At 37.4% G+C, this 25998-nt stretch overlaps 2 protein-coding genes across 2 annotated transcripts; one reads left to right on the plus strand and one right to left on the minus strand.

Moving 5' to 3' along the window:
* Positions 1–1574: 1574 nt before the first annotated feature.
* LOC106674858 (uncharacterized) lies at positions 1575–7890 on the minus strand. The gene is made up of 9 exons (XM_076890157.1): positions 7836–7890; positions 7409–7498; positions 6977–7090; positions 6728–6877; positions 5898–6227; positions 5267–5578; positions 5037–5160; positions 4350–4419; positions 1575–4161 (listed from the first exon to the last, which is right to left on the minus strand). Exons 2-9 carry the CDS (start codon positions 7449–7451, stop codon positions 3805–3807), a joined length of 1500 nt encoding a protein of 499 aa, XP_076746272.1. The 5' UTR covers positions 7452–7498; positions 7836–7890; the 3' UTR covers positions 1575–3804.
* A 4842-nt stretch (positions 7891–12732) lies between these two features.
* On the plus strand, positions 12733–15260 carry LOC101468570 (sialic acid-binding Ig-like lectin 14). The gene is made up of 5 exons (XM_024804261.2): positions 12733–12782; positions 13006–13095; positions 13414–13776; positions 14277–14582; positions 14902–15260. Exons 2-5 carry the CDS (start codon positions 13053–13055, stop codon positions 15258–15260), a joined length of 1071 nt encoding a protein of 356 aa, XP_024660029.2. The 5' UTR covers positions 12733–12782; positions 13006–13052.
* The last annotated feature ends 10738 nt before the right edge of the window (positions 15261–25998 follow it).

Genomic DNA, 25998 nt, shown 5'->3' on the forward strand with positions numbered 1-25998 from the left:
TCTTAAAGGGAAAGGAGCTGAAAAGGTTTGCTCCAAAAACGGCATCAAAGCTCATTATATGACAAACAGTGATTATGTTATAGTATGATTCCTGCTAATAGACTGCAAGAATAAATATGTGGAGTTGTAATGGAGCAGAATAGGTGACCACAATATTATTTATTTAAAGTAAAAGTAACTTGTATATTTAAATGCGGCGCTAAGGCTACATGATGAAAAATATTAGGTTTTGCTGGCAGATGCACAGTCCAGACTACTTTTGCTGTCACATTGTGTAGCTGTTTGAGTGCCATTTGTGTTGTGTCAAAGCCATTAAAAGTCAGACCTGTTGTTCCAGAAAGCACGTTTAGGTCAAACTGAGTTTGTTAACTGTGAAATAAGGTAACTGTGGGTTTTCTGACGCAGAAATAGAGCAAACGTCTGAGTCACTTGTTGGGGTGGCGCACTCTGTGAACTAAACGTGCTCGCTGACAGGTTTCCTCCGCAAGTTTGGCTTTTACTCCTCGTAAATAGAAATATAAAGATAGCATTAAGACAGTTGTAAGAATCATAGTTTTCTAGTTATGAGGCTTGTTATCAATTTTCATCCATGTTGAAGACAAATTTCAATTTATGGTTAACATAACCCCACCCTACACCCCTACAAAGTTATCTATCTTTATAATTTACTTATTCAGCATTTTTTTTAAAGGACGGTCCTGATTGAACTGTGCTATTTATAGTCTTTAATGTTTACAGAAAGATCTATGAAATTGGTCTCAAAAAGAGAAAATATCCAGAAAGTGGCTAAAAACGTCCTTGCCTGATGTCAGAGCTCAATGATTGTGCTCTTTTGAGCTAATAGAAAGGCAACAGAGGCTCAAATAACTGCTCTTTATACCCAGTATGCAGAAGAACATCTCTGAATGTACAACACTTCAAAATCAAAAGATTGATCCAAGGTGCAAAAGCAACGTGTACTTCATGAAGTGGCCAGTAATATCATAATGCAGTTCAACAACACTGCACACTGCTGCCTCCAGAGAAGCCATGCACTGAACTCAACACCAAATCTCAACAAAAAGGCCAATGTTCAAGAAGAAGGATACCTTAGGGACAGAAGACTTGAAAATGTTATTAATATATCATGAAATAGATTTACTATTGAAGACAGACTTCATCAAATCTAAGTTTGCAAGGCTTCTACCTAAGCCCTGAAAGAGGAAATGCTATTTGAAGCAGAGTTTAAGAAGTATGTCATTCTTACATATGCTAAAGAGGAAAGTGTTGCACTTTAATGAACTGTATAACTAAATAGCAGTTAATTAAAGTGCTATAGTTAATAGAAAAAACAAGAAAAAGAAAATAACCACTGCAATTTTTAAGAAAATTTAGTGTGTTACATATTTCTGAAAACGGTGCTGATGAGGTTAAAATTATACTGAAAGAGAAATAAACTTTCGAGTGAGGACCAACAACATAAACTCAGTTACTGTGTTGTTTGTTGCGCCTAATTTTAAAGAGCAGGCTCATCTGTATGTTGAGAAATCTTCTCAGGAAAGACAAGAGGCAGTTTTTTTTTTTTGTTCTTTAAAAATTCAATAGTTTTATTAACAGAAGAATGCTCAATAAAAATGTACAGGAAGCAAACTGCACAGGAAACAGGTTTAACACAGATGCCACTACAGGATGTTGCAAATTCATATTTTCCATACTCATGTGACTACATTTTACTACCGCAGTCCCCCTGGGAATCAATTTTGGATCCCCCAAACCCAAAACATGTTTAACGGCAGGTCTGAAAAAACTTATGAGCATTTGCTTCCATTTATTCAAACAAACAAAAAAAAACAAAACCTGCACAAACATTTACTGCAAAGTATAACTGCTCTTCTCCTCACACTACAGTAATTCCTCAATCTCAGGCTATCACAGTATGCTAAAAATAAATGTAACAAAGAGCACAAAAAGGTATTTTCATTGTAGCAATAACTATAAGTGACATAAATCATAAAAAAGGAAGTACACAACAGTTGCTAAAAACAGGAGAAACAATGTGTTGTCATGCTAACCAACCAACCAACAACAACCTTATCTTCACTTATCTTGCCTCATCACCACTTTAAACTGTGAAATAGCTGACACAGTGCATACTGTTTAAAGTATGATGGTGTGCGATTACTAATATATGAAAACCATATTAAAAAATATATGATTAAAACAATATTATTTAAAAGATGCTTTAGATACCCGCAGATTCAAACACAAAGATTGAGCATTCATCTACTTACAACTGTCATCTGTACACATGCACAGTATTCATGAACTAGTTATTGTTCTCACAAGAGTCACAGACGAATATATATATATATATATATATACTTCCTTATTAGGCATCACTCTATTATCGGTGGATCTAATCTTCCTGTTCTCACATTTTGACACAGTAAGATACTATAACGGTCAATTTTAAGCTGTAAAAGAAACCTGAAATCTAAATATTATGACCCCCTTAGTCCAGTGTTTGTTGAGCTGGGAAGTAGCCTGAAAGGTGGAGCTGGACTTTTGCAGTTGCACTATTTACAGCAGTTCAGCAGAACACAGACAACCCTCGTCTGAGAGGCGTCAAACTAGAAAATGCCATGCGTGGTCTGAATTTGTACAAAAGCTTTACCAGGGTGTGCTTTCCTTTAGCTTTTTATGGTTTAAAACAAAGCAAAGGTGTTCTCTCCCCTCCTGCATAAACTCAATAATGTAACTGAATAAATTCTCACTCTGAGCTTGAATTTGATTTCAGTTGCATTCACCTTATTTATGACTGAATTTTATTAACATGATGAAATGTTTGACTGTTACATGAAGCTGCTAATTCTACCTGATGTATCATACAGAGATATGCAAAATGTAAAGAATATTGTTTGCATACAAAAACTTTTTGACAAAGATTTAACATTTATATTCATGTTTTAAACCACAGGTGTCAAACTCCAGTCCTCGAGGGTCAGCGTTCTGAAACTTTTCTATGTGTCCCTGCTGCTACACACCTGAATAACATTAGTAGGTCATTAGCATGCTGAGATGGGGAATTCAGCCATTTGATTCACAGCAGCTCATACGTGAATGAACACAGTGCAATAAAAGTACTTTTACACGTACATTTTCCACTTCATTTATTTAAATTTACTTGACTTGGGTTAGGGGTTGCCATCTCAGCAGACAGTCAAACTCTACAGAATTTTGCAAATGACATACTAAGGTTATCTAGGTGTGTTGCAGCAGGGACACATGGAAACGTTTCAGGACACCGGCCCTTGAGGACTGGAGTTTGACACCCCTAATTTAAACAGTTTCACCTTATGTTCTTGTGGAACAGTCTTTTGAAGGTGAAGTAAATAAGAAGATTTATTACAATATTTACATAGTATGGCTGACATCTGAATATTTCCTTGTATTAAATAAGTGGAGTCTCCACTAATGACTGCCACTTACATACCAAAGAAAGAAGTTATAACATGAGAGGATATTTCATGAAAACCTTTTTGTCACCACCTGGATCTGATTAGTCGACCCACTATTTTTCTGTTTAGACCACATTAAACACCACAGCCTGATATTTTTACCATTTTTGTAAGTCCTGTGGAAACGTGTTTATCCTTTTATATTACATACATGCTTATATTTTTCGTAATTGAAAAATCCCAGAAATTCCATCTCATCTAACAACGCACACACAATTCTCAACGCATACGTTGATTGCAGCATGCATGTATCTTCTGTTTGTAATGTTAATTTCTCCAAATGTGATAGATCTCACAGCTCTCATAATTAACCCATTAATTCCTCCACACTGGAATACAGCGCCACATTCTCACCTTCCTCATTGTCCTTTTTACTCATGAACTCATTCTCTTCATTGCCCTCCAACATTTCACTGTCCCCTTGGGCATCTTCTTGTCTCACTTCTTCTCTTTTAATTTCAGCATACTCTGTGTCTCTGGCATCCTGTGTGTTTGCTGCCTCTTCAGGGTTCTTGGGTCTTAGTGCAGAGAAGTTAATGTCGGAGTACTCCACCTCTGCTGTACAGTTTCCATTGGATGGTAATTGTGCAACAGACTCAGCTTCTCCTTCAGCGTCCTCTGGCTCACGGATCCCATCATATGTTGCTGCTTGATCAGCATCCATCTGTCAAGCACAAGGCAGCAATTACAGGTAATTTGACAGCTTATAAAAAACAATAATGACGTAATAACATGACAGAAACCAAACTAGCTTAATATTTGACCAAAAATATAATTAAAATCAAACTAATATCATAAAATAAATATCATATTCAGATATGTTACCAAAGGCTAAGTACTTATTTAAGTTACCATTAGACCAGCTTCAGTAGTCACCATCTCCAGGTTTTCAGACAGATTTTCTGACCTCTTCCACTTTTTTCTGGGAAGAAATTAATTAATAGAAATGAAGCTTAGTGAAGGTCTCACAGCAGACCAGAAGTGTTGTGTCGTGGCAAAAAACCCCCCCATATAGTTCACATAATCTGATTATTTTCTGTGCTCAATCTGTTTTTTCTCATGTTAAAAGCCGAAAAAATATCTTGGATCAAAAAACTGCACTTTATCTTTACATATAAATATGATGGCATGTGTCTCAGTTTTAATTTCCGGAAGCTGATGACGTAAGATAAGCCAAAACTGTATGAAAACTCACAAAAAGTAAATAATGATTGCAGCATGATAATGGTGACAATACAATATCTGACAATTTTGATATTTTACAATATGTGTTTCAGTTCTTTCCCATATATAATGGTATTTATATGTGGAAAGTTCTGGTATAAAAACTTAAGTCACCATTTAGGATCTCTAACAGTATATAATAAACTTTATATAAAAATGACCTAATAGAAATTTACATGTGTGCAAACAGAAATCATTCGAGTATACCAGGAAGATGGTGAGCATTAATATGAACAATTCAGAAAATATAATATTCCTTTTTATAAAATAAAATATACAAAAACACTGATGTCAAAAATAGAATAGTAATATTACCTGCGACATTTTGTTACCAAACAAGAAATGACTGTTGAAAGGATTATCCCAATCACAAACCCCGTCAACACTGCAATGTAGACTTTCTTCTCTAGAATAATCGTTAAAAACTGTGTGAATGTATCTGAAATCAAATGAGATAAACCGTGCTGATTACCTAAAGCTGAAAACAGGTATTGAAATGTTTTAAATTTGAGTATAGGGGAAATGTTTAACTCGTAAATACTTACAGTTATTTCCTGTATTGTTTGATGATGATGAATTAGCATTGAACTCGTTTATTATAAGGCTGACACTTGATGAGGTATTTCCAATACTATTACTGCTGACACATTCAATAGTGGAGTTGTGATAGTGATCTTGGGACACAGTGATGATGCTGGTGACTCTGGTGTTTGACACATTGGTTGTTACAAAGTACTCAGTGTGGCTCTCCAAGTGTGGCCATTTGATGGTGGGTGAAGGAAACCCCTCACTGATACACACACAGGTCAAAACCTTTGACTGAGCGACACAAGAGTTATTCAAGATTCTTGCTGCATCTGCAAAAACAGAATAAGAAGCTCAGCATCAAGATTACAGTAAACTCATAGGAACATAAATTGTCTTAACACATTGCTTCAATATAAGAATATCTGATACTGAAGAACACAACAATGTAATTAATATTACATTTACTTTCCAGATTTTAATGAAAACTGCTTTTTTAAGTAAAAAATGCAAAAAATGAGAGCAGACAAAATATAATGTCAGTCATGAAAGTTTTACACTTACAGTAATTACAACATTATTATAATTACTGCTACTACTACTAATACTGTAATAATGATAAAATATACTTTTGCCAAGAGTAATACTCACACTTGACATTAAGAGTTTTTGTCTCATTTGTTTTGACATTTTTGAAGGTGACCTTACAGGTGACGTTACAGGTGACCTTACAGGTGACCTGACCACCGTTGTGTTTTGTTGAAGCGTTAAAGGTCAGAGTTGACTTGAAGACAGGCATATTCTCAGACTGGAATTCAGTGTTGTTTTCTTTGATTTCATAGAGGTTTTGTCCTGATCCACTCCATATCCAGGTGATATTAGGAGTGGATCCAGAGCAGAGACCAGGAGCGCTGCAGGTCAGTGTAGTCTGCTCTCCCTCTGTTATTTCAGGAATCTCCAGTTTGGGCTTTTCACTCAGCTCTAATAGGAAAGTAAATGAAACAAGACATTATAATCAGCATAAAAACCACTACTAATTTAAAGTAGACGTATGATCACTTTGTTAAGTAACTTAAATTGTAAAAAGTACAAGATAAGGCTGAAAAGGTCCAAGACAAATGCAAGCTCTGTGAGGTATACCCAAACATCAGTTTATGTCTGACCAAAGGAATAGACTAAAGGACATTCAGCAGTTTCTGTTTTTCACTTTAGCTGACATATATGATGAATGGAGACACAGGACCTGCATTACAGGAAGTCGTTGTGCCTTTGTGTTAATCTGAGCATCATGTTTATTCACAAAAATCTTTGGAGTGGTAATGATTTAACAACTCTTAAACTCACGTTAAACAAACATGTGCTAGTGCCATAATGCAGCTGTAGTTAATACATGTCATTGTAATTTAGTTGAGCTAACTCATTTAAATCAAACATGATAACGTGGTCACTGTGCAGGGAGTATTTGTGGTAGGTTTTGATACCTGTAACTGTGACTGTGATGTTTGCAATCAGTGTGCAGTGAGTCTTTGTCTTAGCGACAGCGTGATATGATCCAGAGTCCGACTTGATGAGGTCATTGATAATGATGCTGCAGTTCTTTTTCAGGTCAGCCTCCAACAGTGACACCCTCCCTTTAAACTCAGGTTCAGTTTTCATATTGTTACTGGAGCCAAATATTGTTTTAGTTATGTTTCCATCATGTTTATACCAAGTTATATTTTCAACATTACCATCTGTAGTAAAAGAACATGCTAGAACAACACACAGTCCAGCCTGTGCTGATACATTTTCATCACTTTGTGTGATTATGCTCTTGTTCTTTGGACACTCAGGAGTCCCAGAACCTGAACATGCAAAAACAAAAGAGCACAAACCAGAAGAGAAGAAGCTGAGTTCATGAAAATCAAAAACGATGGTAACCAACACCATCAGTTTACATCATTTACAATGTTTATATTTAAAGATGCCTCTTTTACTTTACTTCTGCTGTTAACTGATATGACTTATATAAGCGATGCAGTTCACAGCTGTTGCTTCCCATTTTTAACTTAGTAAATGACATTTTCAAACACGGCTGTCTTTGAAACTGCAGTTTTCCTTCTTTTTGTAGTTTCCTTAAATTCATATATTGATGAAGATTTAAATAAAATTTCCTTCTGTACCTGTGTCAGCGAAGAGCAGAATCACCCAGATGAGAGTTAACATTCTGATTTGAATGACAGCACGGCTTCTCTCCACAGGATAGACGCTTTCTTTTCAAAGCACAAACACACAAAAGGTGCAGTAAAAATATAGAAAGTTCAGTGGCTGATAGAATCACATACAGGATATTACACTTACATATTTACTGTTTTAATATATTTTTTCATGTGACCAATAAACTTGGCTGAGATCTTGAAATATCAAAGTTTAAAGCATCATATTAAAGCATTTCTTGATATCTGTGCCATCGAGAAGCAAAAAATTATGAATGGAAATCTCTCAGCCTCAGACTTCTTCAGTTAGGTATTCACCAATCAGTTACAGTCATTTTTTATGAAATTACTGAAGCAAGAATACTACAGAGAAAAATGGATGAAAGTGTTTTACCCTCACTCTGTGTGAGCCTCCAGCTTTTGTTTCCACACACTGATCTCTGCAGACTGTCTGCTTTCAACTGACTCTTCTTCCTCCTCCTCCTCCTTTGTTACTTCTCTTTGCACTTCAGCAAGTTTACAGGAAGTTTAGCTTTACTCTGCTGGCCATTATTTCCTCTTAGACTGCCACCACACTTACAGCTAAAACCTCCTATCACATTATGATGTTAATGTGAAACTTTAACAGCAGTGAAATCAGAGATAATCTTGAACATGAGGTGCTAAGCTTTCAAATATTTGGATGTTCAAAACGGTTCAATTGTTTTAAAAACAATCGTCTGACAATTATGCATTGTAATGCATTGTTATATATAGATGCATGTTAATGCTCTGCTTTATGGTGTCACTTTGATCTTTGAAATAACTTCTGTATTTGCAAGAGGAAGATTTGCTGCTTTGTAAAATGTTTGTACTAAAGAAGTCATTTAGATGAGTGATGAAATGTTTCTCCTACTGAAAACTGAAGGAGAAGCTGAACAGAATAAACTCTCTGGGATTTACACATTCTTATTAACATTATTAATAATGTTAATAATGATCACTTTGTTCTCTCTAAGTTCCTGTTTAGACTTTACTGCTTTAAGGTTACAATAATTTCTGTCTAAATACAATTTGTCCTTGTCAGTTACTGACTGCACAAACTAATGAAACCTTTAGACAGCACCACAGTGTGACAGAGGTAAGAAAGATGTTGTAACTAACATGCTTTCTGTTTCAAAGAGTGACATATTGCTCACTGCGATACTGTATGTCAAGAGTATTCATGCAGCACATTTCTAAAAGGGGAAGTAACCTCTGACATATAGAACAACTTTAACAGAATCATAAAGGCAAACTCAACCTAAAACATTTATTATGCAAAAGAAATATCACTAAATACTATAAACTATTATATCTGAAGTGTTTTTTTTTCATCATTACATTTGCATATCACCTCATCTTTCCACTGTAATAAAGAAAAAAAAATAGGAAGATGGAAAGCCTAACTTTGAAAAATATAGTCCCTCAGCTTCTCCAGCTCATGTATTAGCTTTGGCAGGTTGTACAAGCCTGCACCTAAGAAATAACCCGACAGATAATTCGTGCAAGCAGCTACCTTTGACCTATGCAGTGGTGAAGTTTTGCAACCTCTAGTAAATGTGTGAATAGCTTAATGTACTATATGAGCTGGTGTCATCACGTTTAATTGGGTAGAATTTGTCAGCCTCTGATATTGAAAATTAAGCGAACATTTTGACAACGATAAATTGTCTATTTTAACACACAAGTATATTTTTCTCACTCATTGCCAATGTGGGTTCATTTATGCATAGTATTAACTCTTGTAATTGTATTACACGAGGTTGTATAATAGTATACAACCTGTCTGTGCAGACGCTCCAGGCTTGGACCACACCATATGACTACTGTGCTGTAGAGGGTTTACTCTGTCCCCTACAGGTGAGTGGAAGAATGTACATACGAAACAAAATAGCAGCTACCGGTAATAAGTAATACAGGGAGTGCAGAATTATTAGGCAAGTTGTATTTTTGAGGAATAATTTTATTATTGAACAACAACCATGTTCTCAATGAACCCAAAAAACTCATTAATATCAAAGCTGAATGTTTTTGGAAGTAGTTTTTAGTTTTAGCTATTTTAGGGGGATATCTGTGTGTGCAGGTGACTATTACTGTGCATAATTATTAGGCAACTTAACAAAAAACAAATATATACCCATTTCAATTATTTATTTTTACCAGTGAAACCAATATAACATCTCCACCTTCACAAATATACATTTCTGACATTCAAAAACAAAACAAAAACAAATCAGCGACCAATATAGCCACCTTTCTTTGCAAGGACACTCAAAAGCCTGCCATCCTTGGATTCTGTCAGTGTTTTGATCTGTTCACCATCAACATTGCGTGCAGCAGCAACCACAGCCTCCCAGACACTGTTCAGAGAGGTGTACTGTTTTCCCTCCTTGTAAATCTCACATTTGATGATGGACCACAGGTTCTCAATGGGGTTCAGATCAGGTGAACAAGGAGGCCATGTCATTAGTTTTTCTTCTTTTATACCCTTTCTTGCCAGCCACGCTGTGGAGTACTTGGACGCGTGTGATGGAGCATTGTCCTGCATGAAAATCATGTTTTTCTTGAAGGATGCAGACTTCTTCCTGTACCACTGCTTGAAGAAGGTGTCTTCCAGAAACTGGCAGTAGGACTGGGAGTTGAGCTTGACTCCATCCTCAACCCGAAAAGGCCCCACAAGCTCATCTTTGATGATACCAGCCCAAACCAGTACTCCACCTCCACCTTGCTGGCGTCTGAGTCGGACTGGAGCTCTCTGCCCTTTACCAATCCAGCCACGGGCCCATCCATCTGGCCCATCAAGACTCACTCTCATTTCATCAGTCCATAAAACCTTAGAAAAACCAGTCTTGAGATATTTCTTGGCCCAGTCTTGACGTTTCAGCTTGTGTGTCTTGTTCAGTGGTGGTCGTCTTTCAGCCTTTCTTACCTTGGCCATGTCTCTGAGTATTGCACACCTTGTTCTTTTGGGCACTCCAGTGATGTTGCAGCTCTGAAATATGGCCAAACTGGTGGCAAGTGGCATCTTGGCAGCTGCACGCTTGACTTTTCTCAGTTCATGGGCAGTTATTTTGCGCCTTGGTTTTTCCACACGCTTCTTGCGACGCTGTTGACTATTTTGAATGAAACGCTTGATTGTTCGATGATCACGCTTCAGAAGCTTTGCAATTTTGTGACTGCTGCATCCCTCTGCAAGATATCTCACTATTTTTGACTTTTCTGAGCCTGTCAAGTCCTTCTTTTGACCCATTTTGCCAAAGGAAAGGACGTTGCCTAATAATTATGCACACCTGATATAGGGTGTTGATGTCATTAGACCACACCCCTTCTCATTACAGAGATGCACATCACCTTATATGCTTAAGTGGTAGTAGGCTTTCGAGCCTATACAGCTTGGAGTAAGACAACATGCATGAAGAGGATGATGTGGACAAAATACTCATTTGCCTAATAATTCTGCACTCCCTGTATAAACAAAGAGTAATATACAGGAAAATAAAGAAGATACCATTTTAAAAACATATGTGCCATACCTGTGCGAATGTATTGAACAAAAAGCTTTTGCTGCTTTTTCACTTTGTAATTAACTAATATGGCTTCTGACCACTCTTAAATGCTATTTGACAAAAAAGTCAAATATTGTGCACAATTAATGAGTATATTGTAAGTAAATTGTGGAAAACATAAAGCTGTTTATAACAGGAACGGAAAGGAAACACATTTCACAGCAATAACAGAATAGAGCAATCATCAACCACCTCTTCTACATGGATGACATCAACCAATCGGATATGGTAGTGGTGGACAAGCAGAGGAAGATGGCATGGAAGAGCTCCAACAACTTGCTGGGCACATTAAAGCAGCTGGGCTTCGTTAGAAAGTAGAATCTGCTCATCCCCTTATACACAGCATCATTTTTGTTCCTCCAGTCCATCGGTCAGGTGAATGTCCAAGTATAGTGGTGTGAAAAAGTGTTTGCCACTTTCCTGGTTTCCAATTTTATCTGTATTTTTGTCACACTTAAATGATTCAGATCATCAAACAAATTTAATAAGAGTTGTATTGTTCAATTCATGCTCCCACCGTCTCCGTGGAACGCAAAGACTGCTGTTCGCAGCCCAGAAAAATCTAATACTGTTTATTGTGAACCCGTGCTGGACTATCAGAAGAAGGTTCATTATCAGCCTGCTTCCATAACAATTGTTCCGTACTCTGAGGTTCTCATCAAGGACTTTTATGTTCCTGAAAATGATTTCTTTTTCTCGCTTGTGATCATCCGAGAACCTGTCTCTCTTCCCGCACCTGCTCCTGCTCCCAGGGCGGTTCAGACCCAGCATTCCTCTGCATTTGTTCCAGTTTTGAAGGTGGCTAGGGCCCCCTGTGAATCCTGCTCTGTCTAAGCCCCAGCATCCAGAGCCTGCTGCAAGGTTTCGGCACTGCTCTGCTGTTTTTCTGTATGTCAGGGATTACTTCCTCTTTCAGAAATGTACTATATGAATATTCTTGACTTACAGTGTTAGAATAAGCAATGTGTCACTCTTTGAAACAGAAAGCATGTTTGAGGGACATGTCAGTTACAACATCGTTCTTCTCTCTGTCACACTGTGGTGTTGTCTAAAGGTTACATTAGTTAGTGCTGTCAATGACTGATTAGGACAAATTGTATTTACACAGAAATAATTGTAATATTAAAATACTACAGTGTAAACAGGAACTTAGAGAGAACAAAGTGATCATTATTAACATTCTTAATAATGTTAATAAGAATGTGTAAATCCCAGAGAGTTTATTCTGTTCAGCTTCTCCTTCAGTTTTCAGTAGGAGAAACATTTCATCACTCATCTAAATGACTTCTTTAGTACAAACATTTTACAAAGCAGCAAATCTTCCTCTTGCAAATACAGAAGTTATTTCAAAGATCAAAGTGACACCATAAAGCAGAGCATTAACATGCATCTATATATAACAATGCATTACAATGCATAATTGTCAGACGATTGTTTTTAAAACAATTGAACCGTTTTGAACATCCAAATATTTGAAAGCTTAGCACCTCATGTTCAAGATTATCTCTGATTTCACTGCTGTTAAAGTTTCACATTAACATCATAATGTGATAGGAGGTTTTAGCTGTAAGTGTGGTGGCAGTCTAAGAGGAAATAATGGCCAGCAGAGTAAAGCTAAACTTAGCGAAACTTTCTGAAGTGCAAAGAGAAGTAACAAAGGAGGAGGAGGAGGAGGAAGAAGAGTCAGTTGAAAGCAGACAGTCTGCAGAGATCAGTGTGTGGAAACAAAAGCTGGAGGTTCACACAGAGTGAGGGTAAAACACTTTCATCCATTTTTCTCTGTAGTATTCTTCAAGAAATGCTTTAATATGATGCTTTAAACTTTGATATTTCAAGATCTCAGCCAAGTTTATTGGTCACATGAAAAAATATATTAAAACAGTAAATATGTAAGTGTAATATCCTGTATGTGATTCTATCAGCCACTGAACTTTCTATATTTTTACTGCACCTTTTGTGTGTTTGTGCTTTGAAAAGAAAGCGTCTATCCTGTGGAGAGAAGCCGTGCTGTCATTCAAATCAGAATGTTAACTCTCATCTGGGTGATTCTGCTCTTCGCTGACACAGGTACAGAAGGAAATTTTATTTAAATCTTCATCAATATATGAATTTAAGGAAACTACAAAAAGAAGGAAAACTGCAGTTTCAAAGACAGCCGTGTTTGAAAATGTCATTTACTAAGTTAAAAATGGGAAGCAACAGCTGTGAACTGCATCGCTTATATAAGTCATATCAGTTAACAGCAGAAGTAAAGTAAAAGAGGCATCTTTAAATATAAACATTGTAAATGATGTAAACTGATGGTGTTGGTTACCATCGTTTTTGATTTTCATGAACTCAGCTTCTTCTCTTCTGGTTTGTGCTCTTTTGTTTTTGCATGTTCAGGTTCTGGGACTCCTGAGTGTCTAAAGAACAAGAGCATAATCACACAAAGTGATGAAAATGTATCAGCACAGGCTGGACTGTGTGTTGTTCTAGCATGTTCTTTTACTACAGATGGTAATGTTGAAAATATAACTTGGTATAAACATGATGGAAACATAACTAAAACAATATTTGGCTCCAGTAACAATATGAAAACTGAACCTGAGTTTAAAGGGAGGGTGTCACTGTTGGAGGCTGACCTGAAAAAGAACTGCAGCATCATTATCAATGACCTCACCAAGTCGGACTCTGGAGCATATCACGCTGTCGCTAAGACAAAGACTCACTGCACACTGATTGCAAACATCACAGTCACAGTTACAGGTATCAAAACCTACCACAAATACTCCCTGCACAGTGACCACGTTATCATGTTTGATTTAAATGAGTTAGCTCAACTAAATTACAATGAGTTGTATTAACTACAGCTGCATTATGGCACTAGCACATGTTTGTTTAACGTGAGTTTAAGAGTTGTTAAATCATTACCACTCCAAAGATTTTTGTGAATAAACATGATGCTCAGATTAACACAAAGGCACAACGACTTCCTGTAATGCAGGTCCTGTGTCTCCATTCATCATATATGTCAGCTAAAGTGAAAAACAGAAACTGCTGAATGTCCTTTAGTCTATTCCTTTGGTCAGACATAAACTGATGTTTGGGTATACCTCACAGAGCTTGCATCTGTCTTGGACCTTTTCAGCCTTATCTTGTACTTTTTACAATTTAAGTTACTTAACAGAGTGATCATACGTCTACTTTAAATTAGTAGTGGTTTTTATGCTGATTATAATGTCTTGTTTCATTTACTTTCCTATTAGAGCTGAGTGAAAAGCCCACACTGGAGATTCCTGAAATAACAGAGGGAGAGCAGACTACACTGACCTGCAGCGCTCCTGGTCTCTGCTCTGGATCCACTCCTAATATCACCTGGATATGGAGTGGATCAGGACAAAACCTCTATGAAATCAAAAAACACAACACTGAATTCCAGTCTGAGAATATGCCTGTCTTCAAGTCAACTCTGACCTTTAACGCTTCAACAAAACACAACGGTGGTCAGGTCACCTGTAAGGTCACCTTCAAAAATGTCAAAACAAATGAGACAAAAACTCTTAATGTCAAGTGTGAGTATTACTCTTGGCAAAAGTATATTTTATCATTATTACAGTATTAGTAGTAGTAGCAGTAATTATAATAATGTTGTAATTACTGTAAGTGTAAAACTTTCATGACTGACATTATATTTTGTCTGCTCTCATTTTTTGCATTTTTTACTTAAAAAAGCAGTTTTCATTCAAATCTGGAAAGTAAATGTAATATTAATTACATTGTTGTGTTCTTCAGTATCAGATATTCTTATATTGAAGCAATGTGTTAAAACTATTTATGTTCCTATGAGTTTACTGTAATCTTGATGCTGAGCTTCTTATTCTGTTTTTGCAGATGCAGCAAGAATCTTGAATAACTCTGCTTGTGTCGCTCAGTCAAAGGTTTTGACCTGTGTGTGTATCAGTGAGGGGTTTCCTTCACCCACCATCAAATGGCCACACTTAGAGAGCCACACTGAGTACTCTGTAACAACCAATGTGTCAAACACCAGAGTCACCAGCATCATCACTGTGTCCCAAGATCACTATCACAACTCCACTATTGAATGTGTCAGCAGTAATAGTATTGGAAATACCTCATCAAGTGTCAGCCTTATAATAAACGAGTTCAATGCTAATTCATCACCATCAAACGATACAGAAAATAACTGTAAGTATTTACGAGTTAAATATTTCCCCTATACTCAAATTTAAGACAACTCCACTATTGAATGTGTCAGCAGTAATAGTATTGGACAACTAAATCACAGCATTACAGTAAAGAAGTTAAATAGAGTTAGCAAGTATTTACAAGTAAAATATATCTCCTATACTAGAGCTATCAAAAAATGTAAGACATTCACTTCCTGTTTTTACATGTTTTATATAACATAAGCAAAAAACTTTTTTCAATGTTGTGATTTCAGATCTTTACAAACAAGACCCGAAAGTTATTGCTGCAACATTGAGGGCCTTTCTGATTTGTCTTATTGGGATAATTTTTTCAGCAGTCGTTGCTTTTTTGGTAACAAAATCCAACAGGTACAGTTACATTTCAGAGTTTAATTTTGGAATGTGAAGATTATTTTTTTATTTTTGTAAATATATATAGATTATTTTAATCTAAGAATTTAATCTACTTCTAATATCAATTCTATTATATTACAAAAAAAATGTTCCTATATATTTGATGCAAATGACCTCTTTCATTGTATCACAATGCAGCTTTTTTAGCGATAAACATCCACACATTGGTTTATTTTAATACAATATAATAGCAAAACTGATGAGACAAAACATTTTGACAGTTGCTGCTTTTTATTGCTTTATATGCTGTTCTTTGCTTGCAGCTACAAGAAACAGGTTTTAAAATATCACACAATGTTCCACCAGTTATGGATGACATCTGTCAGTCACACATTTTCTAATATATGCCGATTTTTGATTTCACCATTGTTAGCATAATGTTTATATGCTTCATTTGGTCATAATGTTTGGGCTAATCATGTATAGTTAGTTTGACAATCTGTCATTTCCAATACCCTGTAATTCCTAGCTAATGGGACCAGTATACATAAGTAATGCACATATCATATTTACATATAAGGATAAATTGGAATTTATGATTCAAGATATAATTTGTTCCCTCAAAAAATGAAAAAAACAAAACAAAAAAACAGAGTGACCATAGAAAAAATTCAGTTTATGTAAATGCCCTGCTGTTGTTGCGAGCTGCTGTGGGACCTTCTGCAAGAAGGATTCATATTAATTGATTTGTTCTCAGAAAAAAATGGAGGAGGTCTGAAAACCTGGAGACTGTGACTGAAGAAGTTCCAATGGTAATGTATATCATTAGCTAGCCTTCTGTCATGTAGCTTAATTATACAGATGTTTAACTTTTATTAGCTGACAAATTATCCTGCAATGTGTCTGATAGCTGGATGCTGATCAAGCAACAGTATATGATGGGATCCATGAGCGAGAGGCAGCTGAAGGAGAAACTTAGTCATGTGAGAACGCATCGCTGGTGACAATGATGACATTGCACCAAAGACGTGGACAACATTGACAATGACGTCAAAACCAGGAAGGAGAGGAGAAACAGAATATGTTGAAATAAAGACAGAAAAAAGGGACAATGATGATCATGTGTTGTTGCAGCACTTACAAAAAAGAAAAACCATTCAGATATTAGGCTATGGTGTTTAATGCAGTCTAAATAAAACAATAACAGGGTTTCTAATATAGATGTACATCCTGGCAAAGAGGTTTTCAGAAAACACACTCTCATGTGATGGCTTCTTGTAAGTGGCAGTCCTTAGTGGGGATTAGCTAAAGATATCAAGACATGCAATCTTAATCTAATGCTATGCTACTCCACTTCATTTAATACAAGGAAACTTTGAGGTGCCAACTATACTGTGTAAATAATGTAATAAATCTACTTATAAACTCCAACTTCAACAAAAGCATAACCAAAGTGAAACTGTGTGAATCTTTGTGGAGACGTTCTTGTATGCAAAAAAGCATCTGTACATTTCACATATGTCTGTATCAGGTAAAATCAGTAGCTTCGTGTAAGTTTTTGTTTTATTACTTCAATAAAATTCAAATCTAAGTTCAAAGTAAATGTGATCATTATTATGCGTGTAATAGCTGTTGTTCAGTTTTCTTCTATGGCTTAAAATCTTGTGAATTCACAGATAACTGTTATAGTCTAATACTGTGGTAAACTGTGAGAACAGGACATTTAGAAAATCTACTGGAGCTCACATTAGAAATTATTGTGAGTTGGGAGTATTTTACCCACACTGAGCTGCTAAAACAGATTGTGTGTTCCCCCACTTGCCAAATTTCACTTTAACCACTGACTGTTTTTTTCTGTTTTTTGGTGTGGAGGCAAAGCCACCCAACATCATGCAGGCAACAGAAAATGTATATTTTAAATAACAGATTAAGTCTGAGTACATTCATTAGAATTGTAATTAAAATTTAGATTAATTTGTTTTCTCATTTACTAATATTATATTCTGTAATATTACTAATTACAGAATTTCTGTACTCTTGCCTCCTCTGCCTGTGCCCCCGTGAGTGAGAACACCTTCACTGTTTTTGTTTTCAAGTTTCAGAAGCTGTCAAGGTCAAGGCTCAGGACTTGCTCCATATGTTGAGTGTTGTTCACCTCTTAAAACTGTTTCCTTTCTCCGTGTTCTGTCCACACTAGTAAACATGCTGTGTGCTTTGAGGCCACAGAAAATTTCAGCTATTTCTAGATTTGGTGCCTCTCAGTCGAGGGATGCCTGTGTTGTGCTGGACACCTGGAAATCCTGCTATTGCAAAAGTCCAGCTCAGGCTATTTCTCATCTCCACAAAAACAGAACCCTGGAGAGGTGCTTGCAGTAGTTTTAGTTTCTTTCAGTTTTCTTTTGCAACCTACAGAAAAATTGTGTGAATTTACAGATGACTGTTATAGTGTCTTACTGTGGTAAACTCTGAGAACATGTTTAGCCAGACTGAAATTATACCGATGTCTATTTAGGAAGTACATAAATATATACTTTAGTTCTCGCGAGAACAGTAACTGCAGATTATACTAATTCACACCACAATATACAGATCAAACATGAAACTGCATTTATGTAGAAGCTTTGTCTTTAAATCTACCGATATTTAAACAGTTTGAAACAATACCTCAACTGCTCACTGCTCTGGACATTCTCCAAATCATGTGGACGTGAAGAGAGCGAGTCAGAATGACACAGACATAAGAGAAAACATTTAGCGTCTCATTGCTAAATATGAGGTCAGTCTCTTGATCATTAATATGCAAATTGCCATGACCACCAGTCTGCAGTCAGCTGAGACTAAAGAAGTCACTTGGATGGGTGATGAAACGTTTCTCAGAATCAAATTTGTGGGAGTATTGCTGTAGGTTTTTGACACCTGTAACTGTGACGTTTGCATCAGAAATCAACATATAGACATTCTTCATCTTACTAACAATAACAACTCGATATGGTCTAGAGTCTGACTGGTCGAGGTCATTGAAGCTTTTTTTCAGATCTGACTTCAGCGCTGACAACCTCCCTTGAAACTTAAATGCTGCTTTCTTAGAGCTTCCATGATGTTTGTGTCAAATGACATCAGAACCATCTTCTGTAATAACAGAACGTGACAAAACAACAAAGTCCAGCCTTTGCTGTTATTTATTTAATTTAATTCTCTTTGCATCTTTAACATGTTTCCAGGAAGTTCTTCTATACTCTGTCCGCCACTATTTCCTCTTAGACTGCAGCCACACTTAGAGCTAAAACCACCATTAATGTGACATTTTAACAGCAATGAAATCAGGGATTATTTTTAGTATCAAGTGTGAAGCTTTGAAATATTTGGGAGATTCAGGGAGTTCTGCATCTATGTTAATGATGTTTTTGGTGCAACTAAATAAAATAATAGCCACATATTTAATTGTGATTTTTATTAATATGAAAAGAGAAACTCCCACAGATATTTGAAAGAACTTCTGTCTTTGCTAGAGATGGATTTCAAGTTTGCTGGGTTGCAAAATGTCATTTAGGTGAGTGATGAAATTTTTCTCCCACTGAAAACATCCAGCTAAAAAGAATCAGCTTTTTGGGATTTACACTGTGTTCTAAAAGGTTTCTGGACAATTATTATGATTAGTATGTTGCCCCATATAGTATAATTTTATTCACTCTAAGTTCCTGTTGACACTTTACTATTTTAAGGTCACAGTTGTTTCAATCTAAATACAGTTTGTCCTCATCAGTAGTAAAGACTTCATACCTATGTGCATGTATAGAATAAGGCTGCTTTTGCTCCTTTATAGCTTTATGAAGTTACCTGATATGACTTCTGCCCACTCTCCGATGCTATCTAAAAACTTGTCTGATAAAGAAAGTTTTGTTTATGAGTATATTGTGAGTGTATTTTTGAAAATGCAAAACAGAACATAGTGAAACATAAGAGGTGGTGTCAATCTGGTGGAACCAGCACCCAATACAGGAAGCCTGAATTGTCTCTCTGCTAAAAGAGTCCTACCCTCTGACATATGAGTGTTACCCAACAGTCTGTACAGAGCTTAGATAGAACAAATGTGGATGAGGCGATTCACCCAGCTCTAACTGCCTCAAAACGATCAGAATTTCTACCCCGGTTGTCTCAGATAAAAACCAGGGACAGGACTGGCCTTGTAGGCCCAACCTCCATCAGCCATATCCATTAATGGCAGCTCCCTTCTAGACTGGTGTACTTAACTGGTAATTAACTGGGTTAAATTTAGGGGCCTGGACAGAAGGCCTCAAGAGTCTGTTATTTCTTTTTTTTTTTTTTTTTTTTTTGTCCCGTTTGGATCTTTAGCCATCAGAATTGTTGTCTTAAGGCCAAGATAGATGCCAAGCGGATTTATTTTACCAAGTGGATCATCATGGCCTTGCCATATTGGTCCATTTGATTGACCTTTATTATAATTATGAATTTATTTTATTTTCAGTTGCTACAAACGGGACAGACATGACTGGGGGATAGGACAGGGAGAAAGAATGAAAGAAAGAGAGGGAGAGAGAGAAAACCAAAGGGGAGAAGAGACGGTGAGAAGGGGGGGGGAAGAAAGAAAAAAAAACAAAAAACAAAAAAAACAACAACAAACAAACAAAACACCTGGGTCACCTGTATGGAGAAAAAAAACAGAAGAGAAAGCAAACAACAAAGAGCAACATAATAAAAAAACAGCACCATCACAATAAACTAGCTAGCAGTAGATATCAGTAGATACTAAATAATAAACGATATTGTGCAGCACGCAAGATAGACAGCGCACAATGTGCTTTGAGGCAGCAGCCAAGAAAGCTGTAGTCCGCGTCTGTGAATACCCGTGTGTACACCTGTGTGCATACCTGTGTGGATCAGCATGCTTGCATTCCAAAGGTTTCTCCATGTAACGATCTGCTAGGGAGTGTGCGGAGCCATAGCCCCGTCCACCAGGGTATGAAGCAGGTATGGAGGAGATCAAAACTCCAGACATCCAGAGGCCCCCAGAACACAAGAGACCAAGGAAGACCAACAGAGGGGCAGCCGCGCCACTGTCCCAGTAAGAGCTGAGGAAAGTCCCAGATGAGGGCTCACTCAGCAGCCGCGGAGCAGAAGCCAGGGGGGTTGCAGTGACGTGCCCGTGAGCTCCGCCGGCAGCCAGCTGTGCCTGAGTGACCGAGCCCCAGGCCGAGAGGCCGGGGGCACCCCACCTCCGAAGTGGCCCCAGCAAGCCCCAGGCTCCAGGCCCCGATAAGCGGCCGCCAAGGAGTGAGCCGGTGTGTACCCGGACGCCCACCCCCAGACACAAAGAACCACCAACGCACCGACACCTGAGGGAGTCCGCCACTGGCAGGGGAAGTGGTGGTGGGGGGAGATAGGCCTCCAAACCTTGGAGGGCCTGAGATGTCCCCAGAGAGGTGGCGTCTGATACCCAACCTGACATATAGACACAGACATACAGGCACACACAGACACAAACATCCATTCCCACCCTCATGCTCTCATATGCACTTACTCCACACTCAACCAACGTGGAGACAGACATAAAGAGACGCTGTACACACGATCACACTCCCCAAGCGTACTCTACGAACCGGGTCTAGGTACCCTTGCCCCTGGAGGGGGGAACTGCACCCAGACCCAGGTGGTGTTACCCTTTTCCCTGCGGTGGGGAGAGGCAGACCGCCCCGACTCCGTAGCAGCAGGGAGGCCCCACACCCCAGACCGCAGTCGGACGGCCAACTCCTCCTAGCCCCCCCGCTCCAGCAGGTCGCAGAGAATGACCCCACTTACATCACACAATTGGTACAGTTTGATAATGATTTATTTATAATGTGTTAGTTTGTTGGGTAATTTGACACTAAAAAGGAGCTGGTGACTAAGAAAAACAGGAGAAAACTATAATCAAACAAAAAAGGCCACCCCTAAAAAACTTGTTTGCAAAGGTCTGCTGGTTGGGATGAGCTGAGGAGGAATGAATAGCAGTCCATGGTTGCATTAACATATAAGTCATTTCCAGCTAGTTAGCCAATCAGTATGGTCCATCCTCTGTATCCACCAATCACGGAAAGGTACCTGCACACTAAGATTTGCATATTAGACAACACTATGACAGCAGTCGACCATCATTTTCCCTTCTTTGTCTTAATTTTAGCGTATTACGTTTTTCTTGGAATTTAATGTTCCCTATAGTTTACCGAGAAGTTAATTAATGCAATACTAGTGTAATATTCAGATATTGTCCAACTATGAATTTACATTACCAATGGAACAGCTTCAATGGTCACCATATCCAGGTCTTCAGTTTTCAGAGCTCGTCTGTTTTTTTCTGGAATGAAATTAATTAATAGAAATGAAAATTACTGAAGACCCCACCAAAGCCCAGAAGTTCACATAATTTGGGTGTTTTCTGTGATAACTTTGGTTCCTCAAAGACAAAAAATTTATTAATTCTTACATGTAATTTTAAAAAATGCTTTATTTATGTATATTGTCCTGATTAGTTAGGAATCACAATTTATTAACAATTACTAACTTGCCTTTATAAGTTTTTATATAAGATGAGTTAAAACTTTATGAAAAAATTGAGCAAATAAAGATAAGCTTGTAACAATGGTGCTAATAATAGTAAAGGCAAAACTGGATACTGGGATATATTACAAGATATGTACGAAAATTCAGGTTAATTGATTAATGTTAGAACTAGCATAAATCTAGCATTGACACGTTGGTTGTTACATACTCAGTGTGGCTTTTCAAATGTGGCCACCATAAAATGGCCAACTCCTCACTGTTGCACATACAGCACAGAACCTCTGATTGAACCTCACACCCAGAGCTATTCAAAATTCTTGGACCAGCTGCAAATACTGAAAATGAATCTCAACATTAGGTCAAATCCACAGTAAACTCACATGAACAGAAATTTCCTCCATATGTGTAAGAGTAAGGAAGACAGGATTTTATTCCTTATTAATAAATATGAAAAAATGTACTCACATTTTACATGAATGGTTTTCATAATGATTTTGTTCTTTTTTGTTGCTATACACTTGTACTGTCCAGAAAGTTCTGGTGTCATATTAGAAATGGTAAGAGAGGCTGACCCATTGCCTTTTGTGGTTTTACTTTCAATTTTTCTGTTCAAGTCTTTGTTGGTGTCAGATTTAATCCAGTTGATAGAAGATGCAGTGAAACTGCCAGCACTGCAAGTTAAGATTAAGGGAAGCACCCTTCTTCACAAATGTACTTCCACTGATTTTTAGTTCCTGAAGATCTAAAAAAAAAGTGCTAGAAAAATGAACAAACAAATGAATGATGACTTAAACAAGTCAGAATCTGATTTAGGGTTCCCTAGATGGGATTCTAGCACAGCATGTAAGAGGCCCCTGAGATTTGGAATAAAAGTGGTCGTATTAAGTACAAGATTTTCTGTGACAAATATAAGCTCTCTCCCCACCGAGGTATACTAAGACATCAGTTCATACCTGACAAAAAGCAGATTCAACAGTTACCATTTGTGTTTTACGTTAGTACATAGTTTTTTATTAGAACTGTTCAAAAAGAGAAAAGAGGGTCTTTCCTTTGTGTTTAATCTGCATCTTTTTCACAAAAAACATTTTTTGTGTGGTAATGATTTAAACTCCTAAGACCCAAACTCTTCCATGGCATGCATTTTTTAATATCTCTTTGATATTTGGGCTGATTGGGACCTGATGAATATAAAAACAAAGAATTACCAGATTTTTTTTTTTAATCAAATTTTTGTTTCTGAGAAAAATGAGAGCCATGTATGAGGATATTCATTTGAAATTTCGATAGAACAGTTGCAGTATAATGTCCTCATAAGTGGATATCAGGCCCTTATTGAGCAAGATTTAGTATTTTGGTCTAAATAACCCAAAATGTGATGTCCACATATGTGGACGCCAGGTCCTAGGACAGGGGTGGGCAATTCCAGGCCTCGAGGGCCGGTGTCCTGCAGGTTTTACATCTCACCTTGGGTCAACACACCTGAATCACATGATTAGTTCATTACCAGGCCTCTGGAGAACTTCGGGACATGTTAAGGAGCTAATTTAGCCATTTAAATCAGCTGTGTTGGTTTAAGGACACATTTTATTTTTTTTTTTTATTTTTATTTATTTTTTTTTTTGCCTGTCCCATTAGGTTCTTTAGCCGTCAGAACTGTTGTCTGAAGACCAACAAGGATACCTAATGGATTTATTTTGCCAAATGGATCATCGTGGCATTGCCGTATTGGTCCATTTGATCGACCTTTGTTTTTATTATTTATTTTATTTTATTTTCAGTTGTTACAGATGGGACAGACATGAGTGAGGGATAGGAAAGGGAGAAAGAAAGAGGAAGGAAAAGAAAAACAGAAGGGGAGAGGGACAGTGAGAAAGGGGGAAAAAAATCTCCTGGATCACCTGTTGAGAGAGAAAGAAGAGAAAACAAGCAAAAAAAAAACAAAGCAACATACTAAACACAACACCATCGCATTAATCTAGCTAAGTGTAAACAGCAGTAAATACTAAAAATTCAATGTTGTTGTGCAGCACGCAGGACAGACAGCGCACAATGTGCTTTGAAGTAGCAGCCAAGAAAGGTGTAATTTAAGTCTACGAGCAGTGAACACCTGTGTGCACACCTGTGTGGATCAGCGCGCTTGTATTCAAATGGTTTCCACATGTAATGGTCTGCAAGAGGATGTAGAGAGCCATAGCCCTGTACCCCAGGGCATGAAGCAGGCATGGAGGAGATCCAGGCCCCAGACATCCAGAGGCCCCAGAGTGCGAGAGCCCAAGGAGGACCACCGGAGGGGCATCCGTGCCACCCTCCTGGGAAGGGCTCCTCCTCTTTTGTTACCTCTCTTTGCACTTCAACACATTCCCAGGAAGGTTTTTTTTTGTACTCTGTTGGAGATTATTTTTTCTTGGTTTGGTACTAGATGCAGAGCTAAAACTTCTTCTCACATCACATTATGTCATTGTGTGAAACTTTAATTCGAGATGTTGGAGTATCAATAACTTTATTAACGTCGCCCTATTTCCTCTTAATACCAAGCAACTAATTTTTCTTCTCTGTCAGAGACATGAGTCTGAGAACACTACGTCAAACACCATTTCTTTTTCTATCGAGGTCACATTTGTACCACATGGGCTTTCTTTTCAAAAAGAGTCTTAATTTTCATTTATTGGGATCTCATAAATGTACAGTTATTTTACCTCTTCCAAAACAAAACATTCACTCATTTACCTCACATTTTCAGCCATCGTCCATACTTCACGTTGTTGTTTAATAGGCTCTGAAACCTTTGGGCATTACAATATTTAGAAGACATAAACAATTTTTCAGTTGAATTTACACACACACACACACACACACACACACACACACACACACACACACACACACACACACACACACACACACACAATATATATATGCTAAAGTACATTAAATTCTACTTCTCCTGTCTTTATTAATTCAATTTCAACATACTGAAATCGGGTTGTTTTTTTATTGATTTGTTTAGTTGAAAAATGAAAAGAGGACACCGCTGCCCACAACCACCAACATGTAGTCGTCTGATTACACCACACAGAAAACAGGCAACCAGGTTTTAGAAAAAAAAATATCAGAGCACACAAACCAGAAGTGAAAGTAGCATTAATGCCAGTCTTCAAATGACCTGAAATTTTATTTATTTATTCATTCATTTTATAAAACAGGAAAACAGGAAATGCGGCCCACGGCCATCAAATAAGTGGACCTCTGATCTCAAACATAAAACAAGCAACAATGGTTCCTGGTTATAACAGGTCAATAGGTTGAGACAGATTCTTCAGCATTTGGCAGCCTGTCAAAGTAACAAATGATCTTGACGTCTGTGATAAGGGGGGAAATAATAAAGCCCTCTGGAAAGTGAGAGCTCTCCTAAATAGATTTCAACAAAGCTGCCATGAAAAGATTCCCTTCACAGGCCGGTGTCCTGTATGGGCTTTACAAACCAAATCCCAGAACTTCAGAGAACTAGCTTACACAATTCCTTTTATCCATAATGGACTTCTCAGACTCATCAAAAGCTGCTTTTTCCTTTGCCTGAACTTTCATCTTCTTGCTCTAATATCTGGTGGTCATTTGCTGACATCTCTAAGTATGACTAAACTTCCACAAATATCTTCCTGCCTCACTCAGGCCTCATATCATTCCATAATCAAACAGGACTTAATTTCCACTAAAAAATAAATAAATTAAAAATTAAAAAATGAAGCAACATGATTTACCACAGGATTAAGACATAGATATAGACACCGACAAACAGGCACACACAGACACAAACATGCATTCCCACCCTCATGAACACATATACAAATACTCAACACTCACCCAACGT

Source organism: Maylandia zebra, linkage group LG11, assembly GCF_041146795.1.
Source record: "Maylandia zebra isolate NMK-2024a linkage group LG11, Mzebra_GT3a, whole genome shotgun sequence".
Taxonomy (NCBI): domain Eukaryota; kingdom Metazoa; phylum Chordata; class Actinopteri; order Cichliformes; family Cichlidae; genus Maylandia; species Maylandia zebra.

Excerpts from the sequence above, each read along its gene's own strand:
- LOC106674858 (XM_076890157.1), bottom strand. The coding sequence starts at position 7,451 with ATGTTAACTCTCATCTGGGTGATTCTGCTCTTCGCTGACACAG. Across the intron at positions 6,228-6,727 it reads CATCACAGTCACAGTTACAG|AGCTGAGTGAAAAGCCCAAA; the intron begins GTATCAAAACCT and ends CTTTCCTATTAG. Across the intron at positions 4,162-4,349 it reads CTACTGAAGCTGGTCTAATG|ATGGATGCTGATCAAGCAGC; the intron begins GTAACTTAAATA and ends TGTGCTTGACAG.
- LOC101468570 (XM_024804261.2), top strand. The coding sequence starts at position 13,053 with ATGTTAACTCTCATCTGGGTGATTCTGCTCTTCGCTGACACAG. Across the intron at positions 13,777-14,276 it reads CATCACAGTCACAGTTACAG|AGCTGAGTGAAAAGCCCACA; the intron begins GTATCAAAACCT and ends CTTTCCTATTAG. Across the intron at positions 14,583-14,901 it reads AAAAACTCTTAATGTCAAGT|ATGCAGCAAGAATCTTGAAT; the intron begins GTGAGTATTACT and ends CTGTTTTTGCAG.